We start from the raw sequence: 21,708 nt of genomic DNA, 5'->3' as shown, positions 1-21,708 counted from the left end.
TATATTTTAGGACCGACAAGATGGGGAGATCTAGAGTAATATAGTATCTATGTATATTGTACAACCGAGATCTAGAGTAATATTTATGACTTATGTATATTTTAGGACCGACAAGATGGGGGAGATCTAGAGTAATATAGTATCTATGTATACTGTACGATCGATAAGATGGGGAGATCTAGTGTAATATATGATTTATGTATATTTTAGGACCAACAAGATGGGGAGGTATAGAAGACAGCTGGAAGATATGTACAAAGGGCATGTACCAATCGCCAATCAACATTTTACCTGAGAAACTCTTGTTTGATCCAAACTTAATGAGACTCAACCTTGATGCCAGAAAACAGGTGAGACATATTACAGATCATTCTAATTATACCAGGGCCCGCGACAGGTACCTCCGGCCCGGGGATAAACACGTGTTCTGCCCCTGGGCTCGAAAAGTGTTGAATGATACCGCGGCATATCTGGGGTAACTTTGCTAAAACACAGAAAATGAGAATTAACACAACATATAACATACCAAATACATTGACTGGTTTCTAGAAAGATGAACATCTTCCTTTCCTGCATAGAGTTGCATATGCGATTTAGACATCCCAATGAATCGTCCTTTGCAAAATAAGACCAGGACAATAAAATGATACTATTAATAGTGATTTACACCAAACCTTCTTATATAAAAAAAACGTTCGAGACGAACAAAGTATACCTCATGTTGCTTTCTACAAAAAGATACTAACATCACTTAGACATCACCCAGGAATCGCCTTTTGCACAACATGACCAAAACAACAAAAGTAATTTACGTCAAGCATCAGAAACTGTTGGATCAAGATTTTAAGGACTATTCATACCCTGGAAAAACAACTTTCCACGGCGAACCTATTTTCGTTATGGCCTTTACTTTGTGCGCATCCAAATCTTCTTCGTATTCAGCGAATCGTGAATGATTGTTCTAACGGGTGTTCGATCCCTGCATTGGCTGAGAAAGTTCATCCAGATTTTCCAGCGTGGTTCCCCCTTGTCTAGTCGTTCGGATGGGACGAAAAACCGAGGTTCCGTGTACACATTGGCGTGTACGTAAAAGAGTTAGCCGTAGTGCCGCTGTCCGGGCAAAATTTCCCTCTTAGCACATTGTATGGCGTATGCCCGTTTTCATTAGCCCAGTTCGAAGCAGAACAGTAGGGCGTTAAACCCCATTTCATTTCACTAAAAGTATGCCCAGGACAATATTATGTAGAATTGCTATGGTGTATACAATAACCAGACGTGTATACTAGCCACCAGGTCGAGTTGTTAATATGATTTATAAAACAAATGAGATAGTCTAGAGAATAAAGCACAAGGCGATTATTGGTATTTGTGAAGAAGACGGAACGGTGATAGATATTCTGACAATTTGTCTTCATCTTTGTCAGAGAATTAGTTTCCTAGCTGTATGAATAGAGGCGGCACTGATATATTGAACATGTTGGGTTTCTTCTGGAAACTGCTCCAGGACATCGGTGTATTATCAAAGGGTTCTGTATTAAAGAATGTAGTCTGAATTTAATTTATGAAATGACCTTAAGATGAATTTGTCTACATTACCACATGAATAGTTAATTTCGTTTTTCTTAAAGTAACAGAACCAGCGATATTTCTTAAACATACATTATGAAAGAGCTAAATCTGCCAATTGCAGGTCTTTCTTTAGGCCCGAAGGAAATGTTATCTAAATTATTAATTAGACATTAATTAACTTATCCAGACCATAATCAACTCTCGATGACATCGCTAGCCTGCGATATTTACTGGATTATGATCCCATTTGCTGCTCGACTTCCACTATAATTTATCTTACAGACTTTAGAAATGATGATCGAGGCTGGGCCGAAATTTCAATCGCCTAATTCTCGGTTCATAGTGGACCAATTTGACTAAAATTTCCAACAAATTGCCTTTACATTATCTAGTTTTTAACTATTATAGTGAGAACTGCCAGCTCTTTATCCTATCTCCCATAATCCAAATTAAGATTTAATGAATAAAAATATTGTTTATAAAAATTTTTAAAAAATGTACAAACATTTGTAATTTATGTTAAATAGACGGTTGGTCATGAATCTCGCATGTGACTTTGATTTTATTTTAAGTGAAGCATGTACCACTTCAGAACCGGTTGTGTTTTAGTTTTCTGTTTGGTTGTTATATGTGGTGTGGTTGTTATGTGTGGTGTGTGGTGTGGTTGTTATATAGGGTATGGTTGTAATGCGAATGTGGTTGCTATATGTGGTATGGTTGTTTGTAGGGTTTGGTTGTTATGTGTGGTTTGGTTGTTATGTAGGGTGTGGTTGTTATGGGTGGATCTTGGTTTTTCGTTCCATCTCATCCACAAAATACTTTTCGTTGCCAGGCCCTCCGACCTGTACTACTGACCAGGTAAAATTAGTCTGGAAAATACTGAGGAACTTTCTCGGTCACCAGGATCGAACCTGGATCTTCCTGCCTCCTGTTTTGTGATCCAGCGCCAAATGCACAGAGCCACCATCCAGCGTGAATACAACCCAGTTAATCCAAAATGTCAATTTCAACACCCTCTTGGAATTTAACCTGAAAGTCAGCATGAATACAAAACCGTTAGCTACACGTGACATCTCTCTCAGCTGAACACAGTTCTATCAGTAGTCCAGGTCAAGTTGATAAACCACACTCCATATTCGTCTCTCTAATTAATAATACACGACGGAGGCTTTGTAACAAATAATTTAATTTGTTCATGGAAAATATCGTATAGTAACTTAATTAGTTTCATAAACTGTGGAGTCTGTTTCTACTCTAGAACAGGGTTTAATCAAATCGGCTACACATTCATTCTATTTAATGTAAAATGATTCTCATACATTCTGGCCTCATCGTCTTTCAAACATTGTTGGTTGCTTTCAGTGTTGTTACTAAAACAATTACATTTATGATATTTATATAAAAAAAAGGTGACCCTGGAGGAAAAGCAATGTTGCTAATTCGACAATTGATGGGCCATTCGCCTATACCTTGAAAGCTAGCTGAGTTTTCCAGATAAAAGGCCGTGCAGTCATTTATAATAATGAACTATTTTGTCCGATTGTTTATAAAATCGAATAAGCTCTCCGACTATTTATAAAATCAACTAAGTTGTCCGATTGATTATGAAATAGAGGAAGCTTTCTGATTGTTTATGAAATAGACTAAGCTCTCTGATTGTTTATAAAATCGACTAATTTGTCCGATTGTTTATAAAATCGACCAAGTTATCCGATTGTTTATAAAATCGACCAAGTTATCCGATTGTTTATGAACTAGACTATTAAGATGTCCGAATGTTTATAAAATAGACTAAGCTGTTTGATTGTTTATAAAATAGAGTCGAGTGTGCGATTGTGTATAAAAAAAAGAGTAAGCTGGCCGACTGCTAAGATATTCAATTATTCATAAAATGGAGTAAACTATCCGATTGTTTATGAAATGGAGTAAACAGTTCGATTGTTCATAAAATGTAGTAAGCTATACGATTGTTTATAAAATGGAGTAAGCTATCCGACTGTTTATAAAATGGAGTAAAATATCCGATTGTTTATAAAATGGAGTAAACAGTTCGATTGTTTATAAAATGGAGTAAGATATCCGACTGTTTATAAAATGGAGTAAACTGTTCGATTGTTTATAATGTATTGCAAATGTGACCACCTTTTCCACCCCATATTTCCACCAACACACAAGGTTCTGTTCTCCGAGTGCACCATGCAGTAAATGAAACATTATAGTGTTTGTAGTTGGAATTCAGTAAGCGAAACAAGGCCAACTACATATGGCGGTAAATCCAGCAGAAAAAAATGAAATAGTAGAAGTTGAGAAAAATTATAACCGAAATGACGTTTTGTAAGGGGGGAATAATTCTTTTTATTATTTTTCAGATCCCCGGGAACCTTATAAATACAGGTCACGATCTGACCTTCTTACTGGATGACGTCATGTTCGGTCTGTTTAATATCAGTGATGGACCTTTAATGTACAACTATCAAGTCAACGAGATTAAAATACATTACGGTAGAGATGACGAACGAGGATCTGAACATATGGTAGATGGAGCAACATTCGCTGCAGAGGTGAGCTGGTGTGGGGAATACCCCAAAATGTAAATATTTTTGGAGCCTAGCGAAGAGATACTCAGACGCCCCAGTTTTCAAAAAATTTCAAAAATTATGCTCGTTTAAATATCCAAATTAAACGCCAAAATGTGACAAGATACTGAGACGCCACAGTTTTCACAAAGTTTTAAAAATTATGCTGGTTTAAATATCCAAATCAAACGACAAAATGTGACGTAATAGCCTATTAACTTTATCGGATTTTTGTAGTTTGAAATGCTCGATAGATTATTTAACGGGGTTTGTTTAAACAGCGCTTGCGTCTGGGTTATTACCTGTGTATCCAGGCACAACGCCATTGCTAGCCATGAACTTTTTCTCCGACTCCTCAGGACAACTTGAGTAGGTATTTATTTAAAAACGTATCTCAGAGGATCCGATAAATAGTTAGTAGGGAACAGAAGTTACCAGTTTACTCACTTGAATATATTATCTGGGATTTCTCCTTTAATATAAAGTCTGAAGAAACCAATCAAATGGGTCCTTATTAAATTATTTGGTTATAATGGAGAAATAGTTAAGTAGTTATAGATTAAGAATATCTTGTATCAATCTGTGTCTAAACTGTGTTATTTTGGTTGTTTTGCAGATACAGTTTATAGCCTATAATATAGATTTATATAAGAATATAAGTGAAGCTAGAATACAACCATATGGTACAACCATATTAGCTGTTTTTGCCGAGGTAAGTATATAAGTATTAATATTTCACCGTTTTAAGTTAATACTGTTGTTATAATTCAACATTCAATCTATAAATACCAGGTGTGCAAATTAAAGTGAAATGAAATGAAATGGAGTTTAACGTCGTACTGTTCTGATCCGACTGGGCTAATGAAGACAGGCAAACGCCTGTGTGCTATAAGGGAATTATTGGCCGGACAGCGGCGCTACGACCTACTCTTATATCGAATTCCAACTGCCAAGATTTCTTTTACGGCACTCAAATGTGTACACTGGGGCTTGGTTTTTCGTCTCATCCGAACGACTATACATGTACTTTGTCCCCTACCAGGCCCTCCGTTCTGTACCAATGACAAAGGGCGGGGGGGGGGGAGTGGGCACGTCGGGATTTCCCGACGAACTTTCTAGATATTTCTGAGATTATCATCTTCCAATAATTGCACATTGTAGAAAAATAATCGTTAAACTATGTATGTTTTCCCTAAAGTTAAAGCTGAAGACTTAACTAAAGTCTTACATGCCATATTGTTTTCAGTAGTATATTAAAAAATATAGCAACGGGGTTCCTAAATATTTCTGAGTTTATAATCTTCCAATAATTGCACCTACCCCCACTGAACTGTGTTTTCCTAAAACTAACGTCGAATACAGTTCTCGTTATAATAGCGAAAAACTGGATAATGTAAAGGGGGTATGCTGAAAATTTCAGTCAAATTGGTTTACTCTAAGCCGAGAAAACCTTATTTTAAAATCACTGTAGTCTCGATTGTCATTGTTACCGCTGTCACGATAACAAAGTCTCGGTTATCCTCCTTTGCGTTTAATCAGCAATAGGCGTTGGACAGCAGATCGGATTCAAATCCAATGAAAATAAGATACATAGGATGGCATCGAGAGTTGAATATGGTCTTTTCGTGTTAACAAATGTCTAATTTCAGGCCTAAAGAAAGAGCTGCAATAGACAGATTTAGCTCTTGCATAATGTATGTTTAATGTACTGTTAGTTTAAAATGTTTCGGAATTTACCATCGAACTATTGCATATTCAGACAACTAACTGCTGAGCTAGATAATGTCCTAACGCGAAGGTAAACCAAACCATTTCTTCATGTGGATAACGGTGATCCTATATGTTTCCGAGTTTATCATCGTCCAGTAATGAAATATTGAACTGTGTTTTTTTTTTTGGTAAAGCTGTCTACCAAAGCCGAAGTCTTTAACTACGGGCCTTCATTCATGTCAGTCAGATCAAAAAAATCTCATGTGTATTTTGATTATTGACAGAACACAGTCAGCCATTATTGACTTGACTAGTTCAATATTTGGTTTTGATTAGCTGTACACATGGCATGACATCTCTAGGTTAAATAAGTTAATAGAACATTATAGATAATCTTTGTTTAGTTTATCCATGTTACCCGCGGTCAATATTACATCAATATCAATCAGTATTGTTTAATATAGAACTGGTATTAAGAAGCCCTGACATGTTTATTGTTTGGCAACTGTGATTAGACATAAAGGCCTGTGTTTAGACAACAAATCAGGAAGGGGAATACTTTATTGAAAAAAATTAGACATGTCGAAATGAAAGTGTTCATCCCACAATAGTTATGGTTGAACGAGTTATATATATAGAGAGAAATGGGGTTTAACGTCCACTCGACACAAACTAGGTCATTTCGGGACTAACATATGGTTCAATTTTATTTCCATAATTCGCTTGCACGTAGGGGCCTTTAGCAGTGGGGGAAACCGGAGGACCCGGAGAAAACCCACGAGGTTGGACAGGCGACCCTACTCCTTGTCACGTACAACTGGGAAAACGAAACCACGCCAGTTGACTTAATGACAGACTTTATGATACAGCGCACATGCTAACCATTCAGCCCCCCCCCCCCACACACACACACGAGAAGTAGGACGTTAAACCCCATTTCATTTCATATATAAGCAGTCGGAAGTCTTTAACAGATTTTATCTTTAATAAGTATAGAATGAATAAACACACGTGAATGTACGGACTGTTTCTATTTTTCTCGTATTCTTTTTTCTAATGACATTCAGTTACTTTTTTGAATTGTCAGATATACTCTTACAGTCTCATATAACAACTTTTGGTCTTCAAAGGAATTATTAAGCAGTGGACACATTAGCCGAATCGTTCGGCCGAACCAATCGGCGCCGAATTTTATTCGGCCGAATGGATGGACACACTGGCCGAATGCTTCGCCCGATTTAACCTGTCGATTGCATCACCTTTCACGTCACATGATTAAACATGGCGGCGTCTATGTCTTCAATCTATCACGTGATTGGCTAATGAATTCTATATTCGGCCGAATGCTTCGGCGAAGCGGACACACCAGGCGAATATAATTCGGCCGAATATATCAAACCTGTTTGATTCGGGCGAATGAAAGTGGACACATTAGGCGAATTTCGACGCCGATTGATTCGGCCGAACGATTCGGCCGAATCATTGGGCTAGTGTGTCCACCGCTTAGTGAGGAGAAATTCGCCCATGTAATTGTTATCACTCGTCACTTCAGTCAGTTATATAGAGGGATAACTCGTGTTTTCCTTTTGCGTTCGTCACTTCCGATTTTTGAAGCATTGATTATCGTAGCAATGATCTCTATGATAAAATAATTTTTGGAACGTGTTTAACCAGTTCTATCACAAATGTGATAAAGACTGGCACCAATGTTATCCTTTAACACAGCAATGTTCTAGGTCATAGTAGTCGAACTTACCAAAATTAAACGGGCCATACCCCAGGACCTGTATATAGGGCTTAAAGATTTAGTGTGCTGGAGAAGAAACTCGATATCTTCGTTGTTCCTATTTAGTTGCTATCATTTTATCTCATTGCAGATTGGTCTTCCTGAAAGTTCAACGTTTCAAACTTTAGTCAACTACGCAACACGAATCAGATATAAAGGTAAATATTTGATCAGAGAAGTAGGTATGGATAATACTGGTGTCATTTTCTGGATGTTTTGTTTTTACATGCGGTAGAATTTTCCAAACTGACCCACGTGGCATCTAATACTAATCACTTGAACCATGGTCTTAATCTTGTTAAAAGAGACAAAAACAAACCCAGGTAACTCGTTCGTTTTCACTCTCTTGTCTAAACACAGACAACCCAGCCCAGCCAGGTACCATGTCAAACCGTGAAACAGGGATATTCTAGTTACCAGTCCAGTCCCTGAAAAAACTGAGAAAAATTGGTGTGTCAATAATGGTGATTGGTGGTGTATATCTGGACACGAATTTAACATTCATAAGCCACATCAACACTATAACAGCCCCCCCCCCCACCGCAAAAAGTTTCCCCCCCCCTCCCCGTGAAACAATTGTCGACAATGAAAACACTTTAGTTACGGCCCTGACTGCAACCAACAAAAAGCTAAAGGCTAGGACAGTGAAGTTTTGATACTATCATTTTGAGAGTGTAGATAAAGATAACGACGCAGGAAATGTTTAAATATAAGGTTATTAATGGTGATTTGTGCTGCATATTTGGACACGAATTAAACATTCATAAGTCGCATCGACGCTATACTGCAACCAACAAAAAGCTAACATTTACACGGTACACAGAAACAAAATAATAAGTGAATTTTCCATACTGTCATTTAGAGAGTGTAGATAAAGCTAAGGACACAGGGAATTTTTAAATATAGGGTGTCAATGGTGATTTGTGCCGCCCGGAATTCCAACTGCCAGGGGATATTTTACGTGCACGCCAATCTGTACATGAGACCTCGGTTTTCGTCCCATCCGATCGACTAGACAGCTCTCCTTGTCAAGCCCTCCGTCCTGCACGACTGACAAGGGGGAACCACGTCGTAAAATCCCGATGAAATTTCTCGGCAAGCACCTGGATCGAACCCGCGACCTCCAGGCTAGCGAGCCTACCGTACATAGAAACAGAATAATAAATACATTTTCTATACTGTTATTCATGCGAGATGTTATTTTTTATTCTGTTATTGGGCGAGCGGGGTGTGTGTGTTATTCCAGTATTCTAACAACACAAGCACCACAACAGATGTCAAACTATGTGTTCGTAAATCTCAACTTCTACATAGTATTATTTGATCATATTTTAAAGTAGCTAAGTCCATAACCCAATATCATCCAAAATCTTCGACATTGAAAACACGATTTTTTTTGCAATTTAAATCAGCATTGGTGTGGTGATCTTAACTGGAAAATATGGGCTTTTGATATCCAATATTTCAGACAAAATAAACATTTTACCATTGGTACACGAATCGTGTACCATAATGCGTTTCAGTGCAATTTGTAACAAGGTGCTCAAAGAATGAGGCTAGACATATATTCCACATGTCATATCAAACGGTAATGCCATATTCTTATTTGTAGAGCATGCACAATAAATACTATCGATGTTGACTGGAATAACCAGACGCTAGAAACTGACTTTCGGTTGAGACTTCTGGCGTATATCGCCGAACATAACTGATGACAATTCACAGTAAAACAGAAACGATTGAATGTAAAACAGTCTATATAAATTCCTATTAAATTATTATATGTGTTGCGACCCATTTGTGCCAATTTCTAGCTCCAAAATATTACCGATTTAGCTCCTTTAAGCTGCGTACATTGATTATTTCATGATCTAACAATAATTATAGAAATACCCGTCATGACCATTAATTATACATACAAGGAACAAACATTGGTTATGATTACACTGGAACGTAGAAAACGTCGTCACGCGATAGTTATTTACTGCTAGATGATGCTTATAGATATTAATAAAGGTTGGGCACCCGTCACGCCATCTGGCGTTACTTATCACAATCTGAGATTATTACGCCCGGGACTTAATCATTAACGTTCATTAATTATTGATAATCTTGTTCTAATACACACGCGATCCTCTTTATAAATATATCAATATAGATGGTAGCTAACCCAACCTGATAACTCATGATCGATAACTCTTAGATAATAAGGGGGGGGGGGGAGTGGATGGCCGAATGGTTAGCACGTGCGCGCTTTATCATAAGGCCTGTCATTGAGGCAACTGAGGTGGTTTCGAATCTCCGGTTGTACGTGACAAGGAGTAGGGTCGCCTGTCCAAACTCGTGGGTTTTCTCCGGGTCGTCCAGTTTCCTCCCACTGCTAAAGACCCCTATGCGCAAGCGAATTATTGAAATAAAATTAAACTATGTGTTAGTTCCGAAATGACCTAGCTTGTGTCGAGTTGACGTTAAACCCTCTCTCTCTCTCTCTCTCTCTCTTAGATAATAATTGTAAAGTAAGAATTCATAGACGACTAGACGACATGAAAGGAATATAAAGTTTCGTCAACACTACTATACTTTTGGGGCGATCGTGTGTTTTTTTCCCTCTATTAACATGTGCAATAGTGTGTGCATTAGTATACTTAAAGGGCCAATCTCGTTTATATTTTTGGCGAATAAAACTGCTTAATTTTGTGTGAAAGGTCCTTAAAAACCTCTACCCTAGGGCTGAGCAACAAACTCAATATACGTGATACGTTTTCAGACAACTTAAACCTGTCGGTCTTCATCTGGAAATGGAGACCGGTGTACGGTGTCTGGATAAAACCAGACTTTCATTTTCTTAAAATAACGTGTAGGTGAAATTTACCTTTCGTTATCAAGTACACCACATGCATCACGCACTGTTTTGTCTTCTAAAGGAACGGTAATAGATTATCGGGTCACCCAACGAACGAATTTACCCGAATTCTTAAAAGGGTTACGTGTCCGGATAAGCGATTTTGAAGTTCACGTCCAAACAACTCAATATTTTGAGCTGAAATTTGCAGACCAGCTAAATACAACATTCATCTGTATTTTGGCGTTTAAATTACATACGTGCACGGACTTTTATTTCTGAGATTATGTTAAAATCGGCATGGTCCCTTTAAGCCTAGCTCATAAGGGCGAATTGTTTCGCTTGTTGAAGCAATGAGCAAGAATTCAACCTAGCGCACACGGGCAATTCCCGAAGGGAATTTGTAAGCAGATGTGTAATTACTGGAAAACAATTGTGCGCGTCATTGCAACGACAAAGGATGCCGACTTTGATGTCCGAATAAGTTTGAATAAGTCAGGAATATTACCACGAGAGAACAATTTTATTTTCAATGACGAAAACAACAGTAAGGTTTAGGATAATCATAGTAATGAGTTACGGTTAGTATTCATAAATACAGTATTTACGAAAACACTGTAGTTACGAGGTAATCTTTATTCGTAAACACCGTGGTTACGAGGTAATCTTTATTCGTAAACACCGTGGTTACGAGGTAATCTTTATTCGTAAACACTGTAGTTACGATAAACTTTGTGTTAGTTTCTCTCTTTTTAAATAAAAAAAAGCCGATCAAAATATATAATCCATACTGTGAGACAATCCAGCTTGTTGTATTGTAGGGGATCACGTTGCTAAGTGGGTAAGACGCTGGCTCGCTAGCCTGGGGGTCGGGTGTTCGATCCCTGCATTGGCCGAGAAAGTTCATCCAGATTTTCCGGCGTGGTTCCCCCTTGTCAGTGATGCAGGACGGAGGGCCTGACAAGGACAGCTGTTTAGTCGTTCGGATGGGACGAAAAAGATCCCCTGGCAATTGGAATTCGATATAAGAGTAGGCGATAGTGCCGCTGCCCGGGCAAAATTTCCCTCATAGCACACTGTATGGCGTATGCCCGTCTTCATTAGCCCAGTATATAGGAGCAGAACAGTAAGACGTTAAACCCCATTTCATTTCATTTTGTTGTATTGTTTCAATTTCTCAAGTACTGTCTCGTTAATATCATGGTTTAAATACGACAGATGACTATAACTTCTGAACTGTTCTTTGAACAGACACAAAACACAAATCTTAATGTCGACATTCCTTTTAGTTGGATGCCGTTTAGGGAATTCTCAGCACTGGAACTGTAATCGCCACGCAGCTTTTACACAAAAAATATTTTATCTCTTAAAGTCTTTAGGGACGGGATATGTCTCTACATTAGAATAAAAATCCGATCTATAAAATTCTCTATGTAGCCATGCGTTCTGAAGTGTCCCCTCGAGTATTGCTACAGCAAACAAGATATGAATATAATATTCACGTTAAAACCTTTCAGAGTGTCAGACAAAGTTCCTCCCGAGGAAACGAGGATTATGATTCATTGTTAGCCTCTCTGACACAATATACCGATATTTGTATTTCTATGCACGTTTACAGAGGGTCGGTTTCAGTGGGACGTTATAGCGTTCATAATCTGATGATGATGATAATGATCAACTACAAAAGAAACGCCTCTAGTAATTGGTCAGATCTAAATATTAAGGCCACTTGCAGGTTTTGACGCAAATGACAGAGGTCAAGGTCACGAGATGTAAACAGAGTTAGAGCACGTGATTGTTGCCAATAATTGTGGGTAAGAGATAGGGTTAGCCCTGTTTACATCTCGTGACCATGGCGAAATCTGCAGGTGGCCTTAATATTTAGTTCAAACCCCTATATAGTTTTGATTTGCGTTAAGAATTTCCCCGGAAAAAATAAAGAGTTTTCCGGAAGGTAAACTGTCCAGTCTAGAAACGTATGGTATGTTCTAGAACATAACGTCTATAACGTCCATAAATGAACTACAAAAGAAACACCACCTGTATATATACTAGCTTAGTTATCCACGCCAACGTCACACGGATGAGACGTATAAAGTTTTTGATTTTGAGTTCAGAATTTGTTAGAAAAATAAAGAGTATTCCTGAAGATAAATAGCACCATTCAGTTCCCTGTTTATAAACTAAATGCATTTGACTGCATGTGAATTGCCTTATTTTGGAACTCAGTCTACTTAACGGAAATTGTTCTACTCTGTGCAATATTGGACTAATGTTTATTAGTAATCTCTATCTGCATACCTAACTTGACATGTATACCGGACTATAAACATAAATTAGCCTTTGGAAGCTATGCCTATTAAATTTATATAACTTTATATAAATTTATTTTACGTTCAATAGTAGGTCAATATCTAGCATATTTCAAACAATATGTATATTATAGTAGAAAAAAGAAAACAACATTTCATCGAATTATTTTGTAGTCAGTGGAAAAGTGTCACTTCTCCTTAAAACTGTCATTTCTTTAGTAAATATTTGATTTTCCGCTATAACAAGATGATCAGGTAAGCCAAGGGAATACATGCTGTGTTGAAAACTGATTCAGACGTGGAGTGTCTTGTTTACTGACTGCAATGTAGTGAGTGGAGTATGTATAGGCATTGGACACAAAACAACAGCCTTCGGTGCAATCTCCAATCTGTTATGGAGACAGAAATTGGGTTTTACGTCCACTCGACTCAAACTAGGTCATTTCGGGACTAACACTGGTTCAATTTTATTTTCAATAATTCGCTTGCGCGTAGGGATCTTTAGCAGTGGGGGGAAACCGGACAACTCGGATAAAACCCACGAGGTTGGATAGGAGATTCTACTCCTTGTCACGTACATCCGGGAAATCGAAACCACGCTAGTTGACTCAATGACAGACCTTAGGACACAACTCGCATGCGCTACCCCCCCCCCCCCAAAAAAAAAAATCTGCCATGTCTATCATTAATTACAGGAGGACCGCACCACGCATAAACAATTACACAACACAAACCCGTGGACAAGACACACAATATACACCGACACTTCAAACAACAAACGTATTATATCAAATCAAGTGAATCGATCCAGAGGCCAGCCGTAAACGTCAATTGTAGTCCTAAAACCGCAAAAATACACAACTGAATTAAATCAAATTTTATTATTTCTTGTAAATCTTTCGTTGCAGGGCAATCAATTCGTATAGAAGCCCTTAATATCAAGGATCTCCTACCTAGAAGCAATTATTACGTCACATACGAAGGTTCTTTTACACAACCTGGTTGTCAAGAAACAGTTACCTGGATAATCCCGAATAAACCTATTTATATTTCTAAAGCTAATGTAAGCTATTTCATATATTATATCATCCATTGTATTGTTGCTGTTTTTATTCACCTCACTCCACACTAGTGTACCATGCAGTAACGGGGCAGGGATGTTCTATTTGAGGGATGGTGAAGATTGGCTCGTGGAGTTTGCTCATGCGGTGACGTGGACTATCTCTTTCAAAAATAACATGAAACCGAGGCTAATTATTATTCTAAAGTCTATTACATTCATGTTCGCCATTCCCACTATCACGATTGAAATCGTGGTTTTAATCGTGGAATAATCGTGGGGATCCTATCAGGGTTTATCATATATTGTGGTCAGTCGCAGCAATCGTGTTGATCGTATCGAAACGTATCCGAACGTATCTGCACGTATCAGATCGTGGACTCAACAGAACAATCCTATCGTAACGCATCGCACGACAGTGAGAACCTAGCATAAACGAACTCGTGGGCATGTAACTTTAATTTAAATATTTTAAATTTGGCATCTTCCAAAGCAGACATTCTGTGGTGCCCCCATTACCATGATGCCCTAAGCACGTACTCATTTTGCTTAATGGTTAATCCTAAACTGAGAAGATATCATGGCCACCCAGATACACCACTGATCAATGAGATGCCTGATTTAATATCATACTTTGCCTTTCTTTTCCAGTTAATATCTCTACGTAATTTATATCAGAGTAGTTCTGATTTGCCAGTCTTTAAATTAGACAATAGTAGAAGATCCGTTATGCCATTAAATAATAGAGTTGTGAAAACCAATATAAATTATCCAGGCAGGGTAAGTAGTACAGGACGAGAAAGGTTCACACCGCCCAAGACCAGTAAACTCCGCCCACGTTTGAACAACCATGTCCAAATTAGACTGGAAGCCAGAACGTCCTGGGTTCTATCTAATTGTTCACCAAAAAGGAGTTCTTCGGATTTTTAAGTCTAATCAGTGGTGCAAGAGGGGTGACCTCATACTAAACGTACACTGGCTGTCTACAATTAAAAGACACTAAGCTAGTTGACCGACATTTTAATTCCTAAATCGACAATTTTAGTCGATAACACTACTAATTTCAGAATTTTGCTAAGTATTTGATTTGATTAAAAAGAAATGTCTGTGAAACGGAGTGGGACGCATTAGAAAAAAGTATACTAATTTTGGGATGTGGCGGCCATTTAGGAAATGAAATGAAATGAAATGGGGTTTAACGTCCTACTGTTCTGCTCCTAAACTGGGCGAATGAAGACGGGCATACGGCATGCAGTGTGCTATGAGGGAAATTTTGCCCGGGCAGAGGCGCTACGGCCTACTCCTATATCGACTTCCAACTGCCATACAGTGTGCTATGAGGGAAATTTTGCCCAGACAGCGGCACTACTATATCGAATACCAACTGTCAAGGGATCTTTTACGTGCACTCCAATGTGTACGCGGGACCTCGGTTTTTCGTCCCACCCGAACGACTAGACAGCTGTCCTTGTCAGACCCTCCGTCCTGCATCACTGACAAGGGGAAACCACGCCGGAAAATCGGGATGAACTTTCTCGGCCAAATGTCGACTTAAAATGTCGGTCAACTAGCTTAGTGTCTGTTCTCAAGCGGAGCTAACAGTAGACAGGCAGCCTAAGTTTAGGTTGCCATAGCACACTTGTAAATTGGAACGACCCGTTACGAGAATATTATATTAAGAATTAAGTAAACCCAGAGAAAAACAAATTAGACCACTTTATGTGACGCCACTTCGAAATGTCAAGACATGGAGACATCCTAGTATAAGTTTTTAATCCAATTTGAAATCATTAGCTGACTGAGACTGTGATGTGAGCTGATGACAGCTCCGTTTAAACGAGAAGCCTACACATTTACTTTAAAGGAACCAAGCCTTCATGATTTAGGCCAGAATAAAGCATTGAAGTAGGTTGCTTTGGTGTGACAAGACAGTATCTATACGGTTATGTTTTGTTTGAAACATTAAGCAAACGTTGGCTTGTTTCCCAATATTACTTTCATTTTTGATTGTAGGAGGCTCATGGTGGCTAAGTGGGTAAGACGCTGGCTCACTAACCTTGAGGTCGGGTGTTCGATGCCTGCATTGGCCGAGAAAGTTTATCCAGATTTTCCAGCATGGTTTCCCCTTGTCAGTGATACAGGACGGAGGGCCTGACAAGGACAGCTGTCTAGTCGTTTGGATAGGACGAAAACGAAAAACCGAGGTCCCGTGTACACATTGGCGTGCACGTAAAAGATCCCTTGACAGTTGGTATTCGATATAGTAGTGCCGCTGTCTGGGCAAAATTTCCCTCATAGCACACTGTATGGCGTGTGCCCGTCTTCATTAGCCCAGCAGAACAGTGGGACGTTAAACCCCATTTCATTTCATTTCATTTATTTTTGACTGTCAACAATGAAACACAATATTATACGTTTTATCTCAACAGTGGCTTTATCGATAGACGTATAGTTTTCAACAAAGACAGATTGTCATCCAACAAATCCAATTAACATATAGAACCAAATGAAGCCAACCATATTATTTTTGATGCAAATGAAAGAGGTCTAATCATTTTATGTCAGCTTAATTTTCAGCAGCCATAATATTTCACCACCCACTACTTGACATTTGTCAAGTTATAATTCAATGTCAATTGCTCTCAGAATTAAACCATGTGCATTACCGTGTTGAAAAATGAATTGAAATGAAATGAAATGGGGTTTAACGTCCTCCTGTTCTGCTCCTAACCTGGGCTAATGAAGACGGGCATACGCCATACAGTGTGCTAAGATGGAAATTTTGCCCGGGAAGCGGCGCTATGGCCTACTCTTATATCGAAATCCAACTGCCAAGGGATCTTTTACGTGCACGCCAATGTGTACACGGGATCTCGGTTTTTCGTCCCACCCGAACGACTAGACAGCTGTCCTTGTCAGGCCCTCCATCCTGCATCACTGACAAGGGGAAACCACGCCGGAAAATCTGGATGAACTTTCTCGGCCAATGCACCGTGTTGAAAAACTAAGCTGTCCGTTCTGACACCTTTGTTTTGCTAAATTACTTTTTAAAACGAAATAAAACGAAATTAAACAAGGCAATCTGATTAAAATACAGATCTGTATTTCGTTTCGTTTTTTTATACTTTCGATTGCCTCCACTACATGAAGATCTGACCGGTTGTAGTGGGGGGTTGAGTCAGGGGTCATTCGAGTGGCTTTTGACCCTATGACATGAGACATTTGATTAACCAATCAGCATTGATATTCTAGTGGGATACCCACAGTTCCGTGCACCGCACGTCAAGAAAACGCAACAGAGTGTTTCATTGGTTAATCCCTGAAATCAACCAGAACGCGGGTTATATAATAACTCTTCCAGATGCTACTGTAGTCAGAAGACAAATCCATCCAAGAAGAAAGAAGAGGAACCGAAAACGAAGATTCATGAAGAACACTTCATTCCTAAATTTAAAACGGAAAGTGGCTTCATGAACTTCATGATCGAGTTCCTCAGGGTGGTCGTGTCCAATGAGGACCAAACTACCAAGATGGCAAGCCTACTGGGCAAAATAAAGACACACATGGTCAACGCCGATGTCCTGTGTGTCATGATTAATTCAATCAACACGGTAAAAAAAAAGATCAAGAGAAGAAGACGAAGAAACCACGAAAGGCGATCAAACGGCAAACCTCGCACTCCGTAGAAGGATATCTCATGTTCGTCACTACAGCACTGGCGATATGCCCAGTTGCTTGCCGGTTTTAATACCAAAGACGAACACTAATGAGGTACCTCCTATGGAATGTGAAACGCCAATTGACCAATAAATAGACAAGACAGAGAGGCATCCATCCGGACAGTCATCATGGCGAGCCAGGTAAAAGTTCTACAACTAAACGTTAATGGACTGGCTCCCAGATGTGCTGAGCTGAGAAAATACATCACCCGCAACCCGAAAGATGTAATATGCCTCCAAGAAACCAAGCTACTAACAACCAAGAACGACATCCAATTGCCCGGATACACTTGTCAGAGAAGGGACAGACCGGGCAGTACGACACGTGGCGGCGGTCTTGCCATCTACGTCAGTGATAACTTAAATTATATTTCTGTTTCGCTTGACGTAGAGGACCCTCTAGAAGCAATGGGCATAGCCATCACATTGAGCAATAATACAAAATTGACAATAGTGAATGTGTATGTACCCCCAGATGTCACGAGAAAACCAGTTGACTTCCAGTCACTTCTCGACCAGCTTCCTCAGGGCGAATTTGTGTTTTGCGGGGATTTCAACGCAAAACACGTCCTGTGGGGGTCATCGAGGAATGACAATCGGGGGATTAGCCTATGCTCAATAATAGAAGAGAACGACCTATGCGTACTGAACGACGAGAGCCCTACTTTTGTTGGAGGAAATGCCCCACCTTCACACCTGGATCTCATGCTCTGTACGCTTGGTATGGCAAACCGCTGCGACTGGCAAGTACACGAAGATGAAACACTTGGCAGCGACCATCTACTGATAGAACTCTGCATCCAATGTGAAACAACCAGGGAAGTCTATAACGGGAAACCCAATTGGAAAATAAAAGAGGCTGATTGGGCTAACTTCCGTGTAGGCTGCCTTGGGTGGAAAGAAGAAGACATCATCGATGCCAACATCGACGTGTACGCAGCCAACATCACGAGTGCTATTATAGGAGCCGCAGACGACTCCATTCCCAAGACTTCTGGAGGGCAATCAAGGATTAGAAAACCTTGGTGGTCACCAGAATGTCAGAAGGCGGTTAACGAAAGAAAGAAGGCACTACGCCTACGGAAACGCCACTACAATGAAGTCAATCACCAAAACTACCTGAAGTTGAAATACGCCGCAAGAGACACCACCCGGAAGGCACAAAGCGAACACTGGATGACATTCTGTAATGCGTTGAATCAAAACACGCAAACAGGTGCCGTCTGGAAGAAGCTGAACGCCATGAACGGGAAGCGCAGATCATTCAACATACCAAACCTAAAGAATGGAGATGAGTACGTTACCAACGGCAATGAAAAGGCAGATCTACTTGCAAAAGCTTTCGCTGACGCAAGCAGGGACGAAAACCAATCACCAGAGTTCCTGAAGAGAAAGGAAATCTTTTACTCACAGCACCCTTCATTAGAAATTGAACCTAATGAAGGGGCTAAACCAATCAATCTACCCTTCTCTGAGGAGGAGTTAAATAAGGCTCTTTCCCTCAAGAAGGATAGTGCGGCTGATGAGGACAAAGTAAAGTACTCGATGCTCAAACATCTGCCTAGAAATGCCAAAAGAATACTACTAAACTTCTTCAACACATCCTGCCTGGCAGGAGAGGTACCCAAAGAATGGCGGAAAGCCAACGTCATCCCTCTTCCAAAACCAGGTAAAGAGAGAACAAGGGCAGAGTCCTATCGACCAGTAAGCTTGACATCCACACTGTGCAAAACCTTGGAAACAATGGTTAACATACGACTACAGTTCTATCTGGAGAGCAACCGACTGATCGACGAAAATCAAAGCGGGTTCAGGAAAGGGCGTTCAACAACGGACCACTTGGTGAGACTACAGCAAGTCATGTCGCAGGCACTCCTCTCTGGGAACCTGTTATGTGTCGTGTTCGTAGATTTAACTAAGGCTTTCGATTTAGTCTGGCTAGACGGTATGCTCTTCAAGTTAGGACGTATTGGTATAACGGGCAAAATGTTTCGGTGGATCAAAAGATACAGGTGAATGTAGGCAGATTCCTGAGTGCCGGGCAAACATTAGAAAATGGCACGCCTCAGGGGTCGGTTATCAGTCCCACTCTCTTCAATATCATGATCAACGACATACAGAAATCTTCCTACCTCGACGCCAAAACTGAGTTAGCTAAATTTGCTGATGACAGTACCATATGGAGGAAAGGGAGGAACTTCTGTGAACTACAAAAGAACATGCAGAAGGCCTTAGACAAATTCATGGCATGGGCAAACGATTGGGGATTCAAAGTCTCGGAGAAGAAAACAGTCGGCATGCTTGTAAGCAGGGATAGAGGGATAAACAGAATGACTCTGTGTATGAACGGGAAAACCATCGAGTTTAAAGACCAAACCAAGTTCCTTGGTGTAATCTTTGACCGAAGGCTGACCTGGAAACCGCACATCGACGAGACTGTAGATAGATGCACCAAAATCCTAAACTTAATGAGGAAAATAACGGGCAGCACATGGGGTGCCAATAGAGTTACATTAATGATGGTGTATCGTGCTCTAATACGCTCTGTATTAGACTAAGGCTCTTTGGCCTTCATGAACTGTGCGCCAAAACTCTTAAGTAAGCTTGACACCATCCAAATACAAAGCTCTGTGTATTGCGACCGGCGTAGGGCTTGGGACTAGGAGAGGGGCATTACTACAGGAAGCCGGGGAGTTGCCCCTATCCCTAAGAAGAAAAGAACTAGCGACAAGGTATTGGGCCAAGATCTCGCAACTGGGCGAAAGATCCCCTACTTTTGTCAGTCTACAAAAGACAAGATATGTAAGAGATCCTAGAAAGAAAAGCTTCGGCCAGGGTATCAGGGAAACAATCAAGGAACTGCAACTGGGAGCTCGTGATAAATGATCACGACCCCCCAGCGATCGCCCCTTGGACGCTCCCTATACCGCCGGTTAATCTAGATCTACTACAGAAAATTGACAAGAAAAACAACACCACTGCTGCACGTGCTTTCTCTCTAGAACACCTGGAAGACAACTGGCCGTCTAATGAGTGGGACCATGTGTACACGGATGGCTCACGCAATCCTGAAAGGGGCACCAGCTCGTTTGGAATATACCTGCCAAACGGGAAACAGGGAATAAGCAAGAAACTGCCCAATAACTGTTCGGTGTACACTGCAGAGCTTGTGGCCATTCGTGACGCTATATCATGGATTTCCCATCAAAAGACTTGTAAGTTCGTCATTCCAAGCGACTCTCTGAGCAGTCTGATTTCAATCCAAAATGACAACTCGGACTCAAGACCAGAAGTCATTTTGGAAATCAGGCAGCTGTACCAGAGGGTTATAGAGAAGGGAAGCAAAGTAGAACTCGTGTGGATTCCATCACATGTCAACATAAGAGGAAACGAAGAGGCAGATCGACTCGCCAATGAAGGTCTCAAGGACACAGCACCACTCCGCACCATTGACTACAGCACCACGGAAATCTACAGTATGGTCAAAAGACAGGTCAATTCAATCTGGGAATTAAATCTCGTTGAACTTGACACATACAGATTCCGGCTGGATGACAAGATCTACACAAAGACAACACTCAATCACCCTAGAAGAGATATTTGTAGACTTATATCGAAGCTAAGGGTGAAAGAGCGGCTGCGAGACTACAAACACCAAGTCATCATCTGTGAGTGCGGAGAAGAATGTACCACCAACCATGTCCTGGTAGACTGCGAGGTATACGAGGAGGAGAGAGGGGAACTAGTGAGAACAATGGAGACCAACAACATACCATTCAACACTAAGAACCTACTCTTCCCGAGACCAGATCTGAAACTGCAAATCTTCGAACAAATCCACGCCCTAATGGACACAGTTGGACTAAGTAGAATAGTGAAGTAAGAGGGGGTCACGGTTAGACGGGCCCGGCATCTAAACACTAAACTACATAGGGGATTTATACCAAACTGGCAGTATAGTGGAGTAAGGGGGAGTCACGATCAGACGGACTCGGCATCTAAACACTATTCCACCAAAAACAGACACCAAACCTACAGAATGGGATAGTGGAGTAAGGGGAGGTCATGATAAGACGGGCCTGGCACCTAAACACAAACCCCACAAAGATGACATCTACCAAACTAGCAGGATAG

The 21,708-nt window shown here is 40.2% G+C and overlaps 1 protein-coding gene across 1 annotated transcript in view; it reads left to right on the top strand.

Annotated features, from left to right (window-relative positions):
• Window positions 1-21,708, top strand: part of LOC126826832 (carbonic anhydrase-related protein 10) — a 45,894-nt gene that overhangs the window by 21,490 nt on the left and 2,696 nt on the right. The window contains exons 3-8 of the mRNA XM_050555939.2: window positions 211-350; window positions 3,939-4,130; window positions 4,762-4,857; window positions 7,733-7,799; window positions 13,704-13,858; window positions 14,507-14,635. Coding sequence (XP_050411896.1) covers window positions 211-350; window positions 3,939-4,130; window positions 4,762-4,857; window positions 7,733-7,799; window positions 13,704-13,858; window positions 14,507-14,635 — 779 coding nt within the window. The remainder of the gene's footprint in view (window positions 1-210; window positions 351-3,938; window positions 4,131-4,761; window positions 4,858-7,732; window positions 7,800-13,703; window positions 13,859-14,506; window positions 14,636-21,708) is intronic.

This window comes from Patella vulgata, chromosome 7 (assembly GCF_932274485.2).
Source record: "Patella vulgata chromosome 7, xgPatVulg1.2, whole genome shotgun sequence".
Classification (NCBI taxonomy): domain Eukaryota; kingdom Metazoa; phylum Mollusca; class Gastropoda; family Patellidae; genus Patella; species Patella vulgata.
The sequence above is the reverse complement of the archived record's forward strand: the minus strand, read 5'-3'. Positions and strand labels throughout refer to the sequence as shown.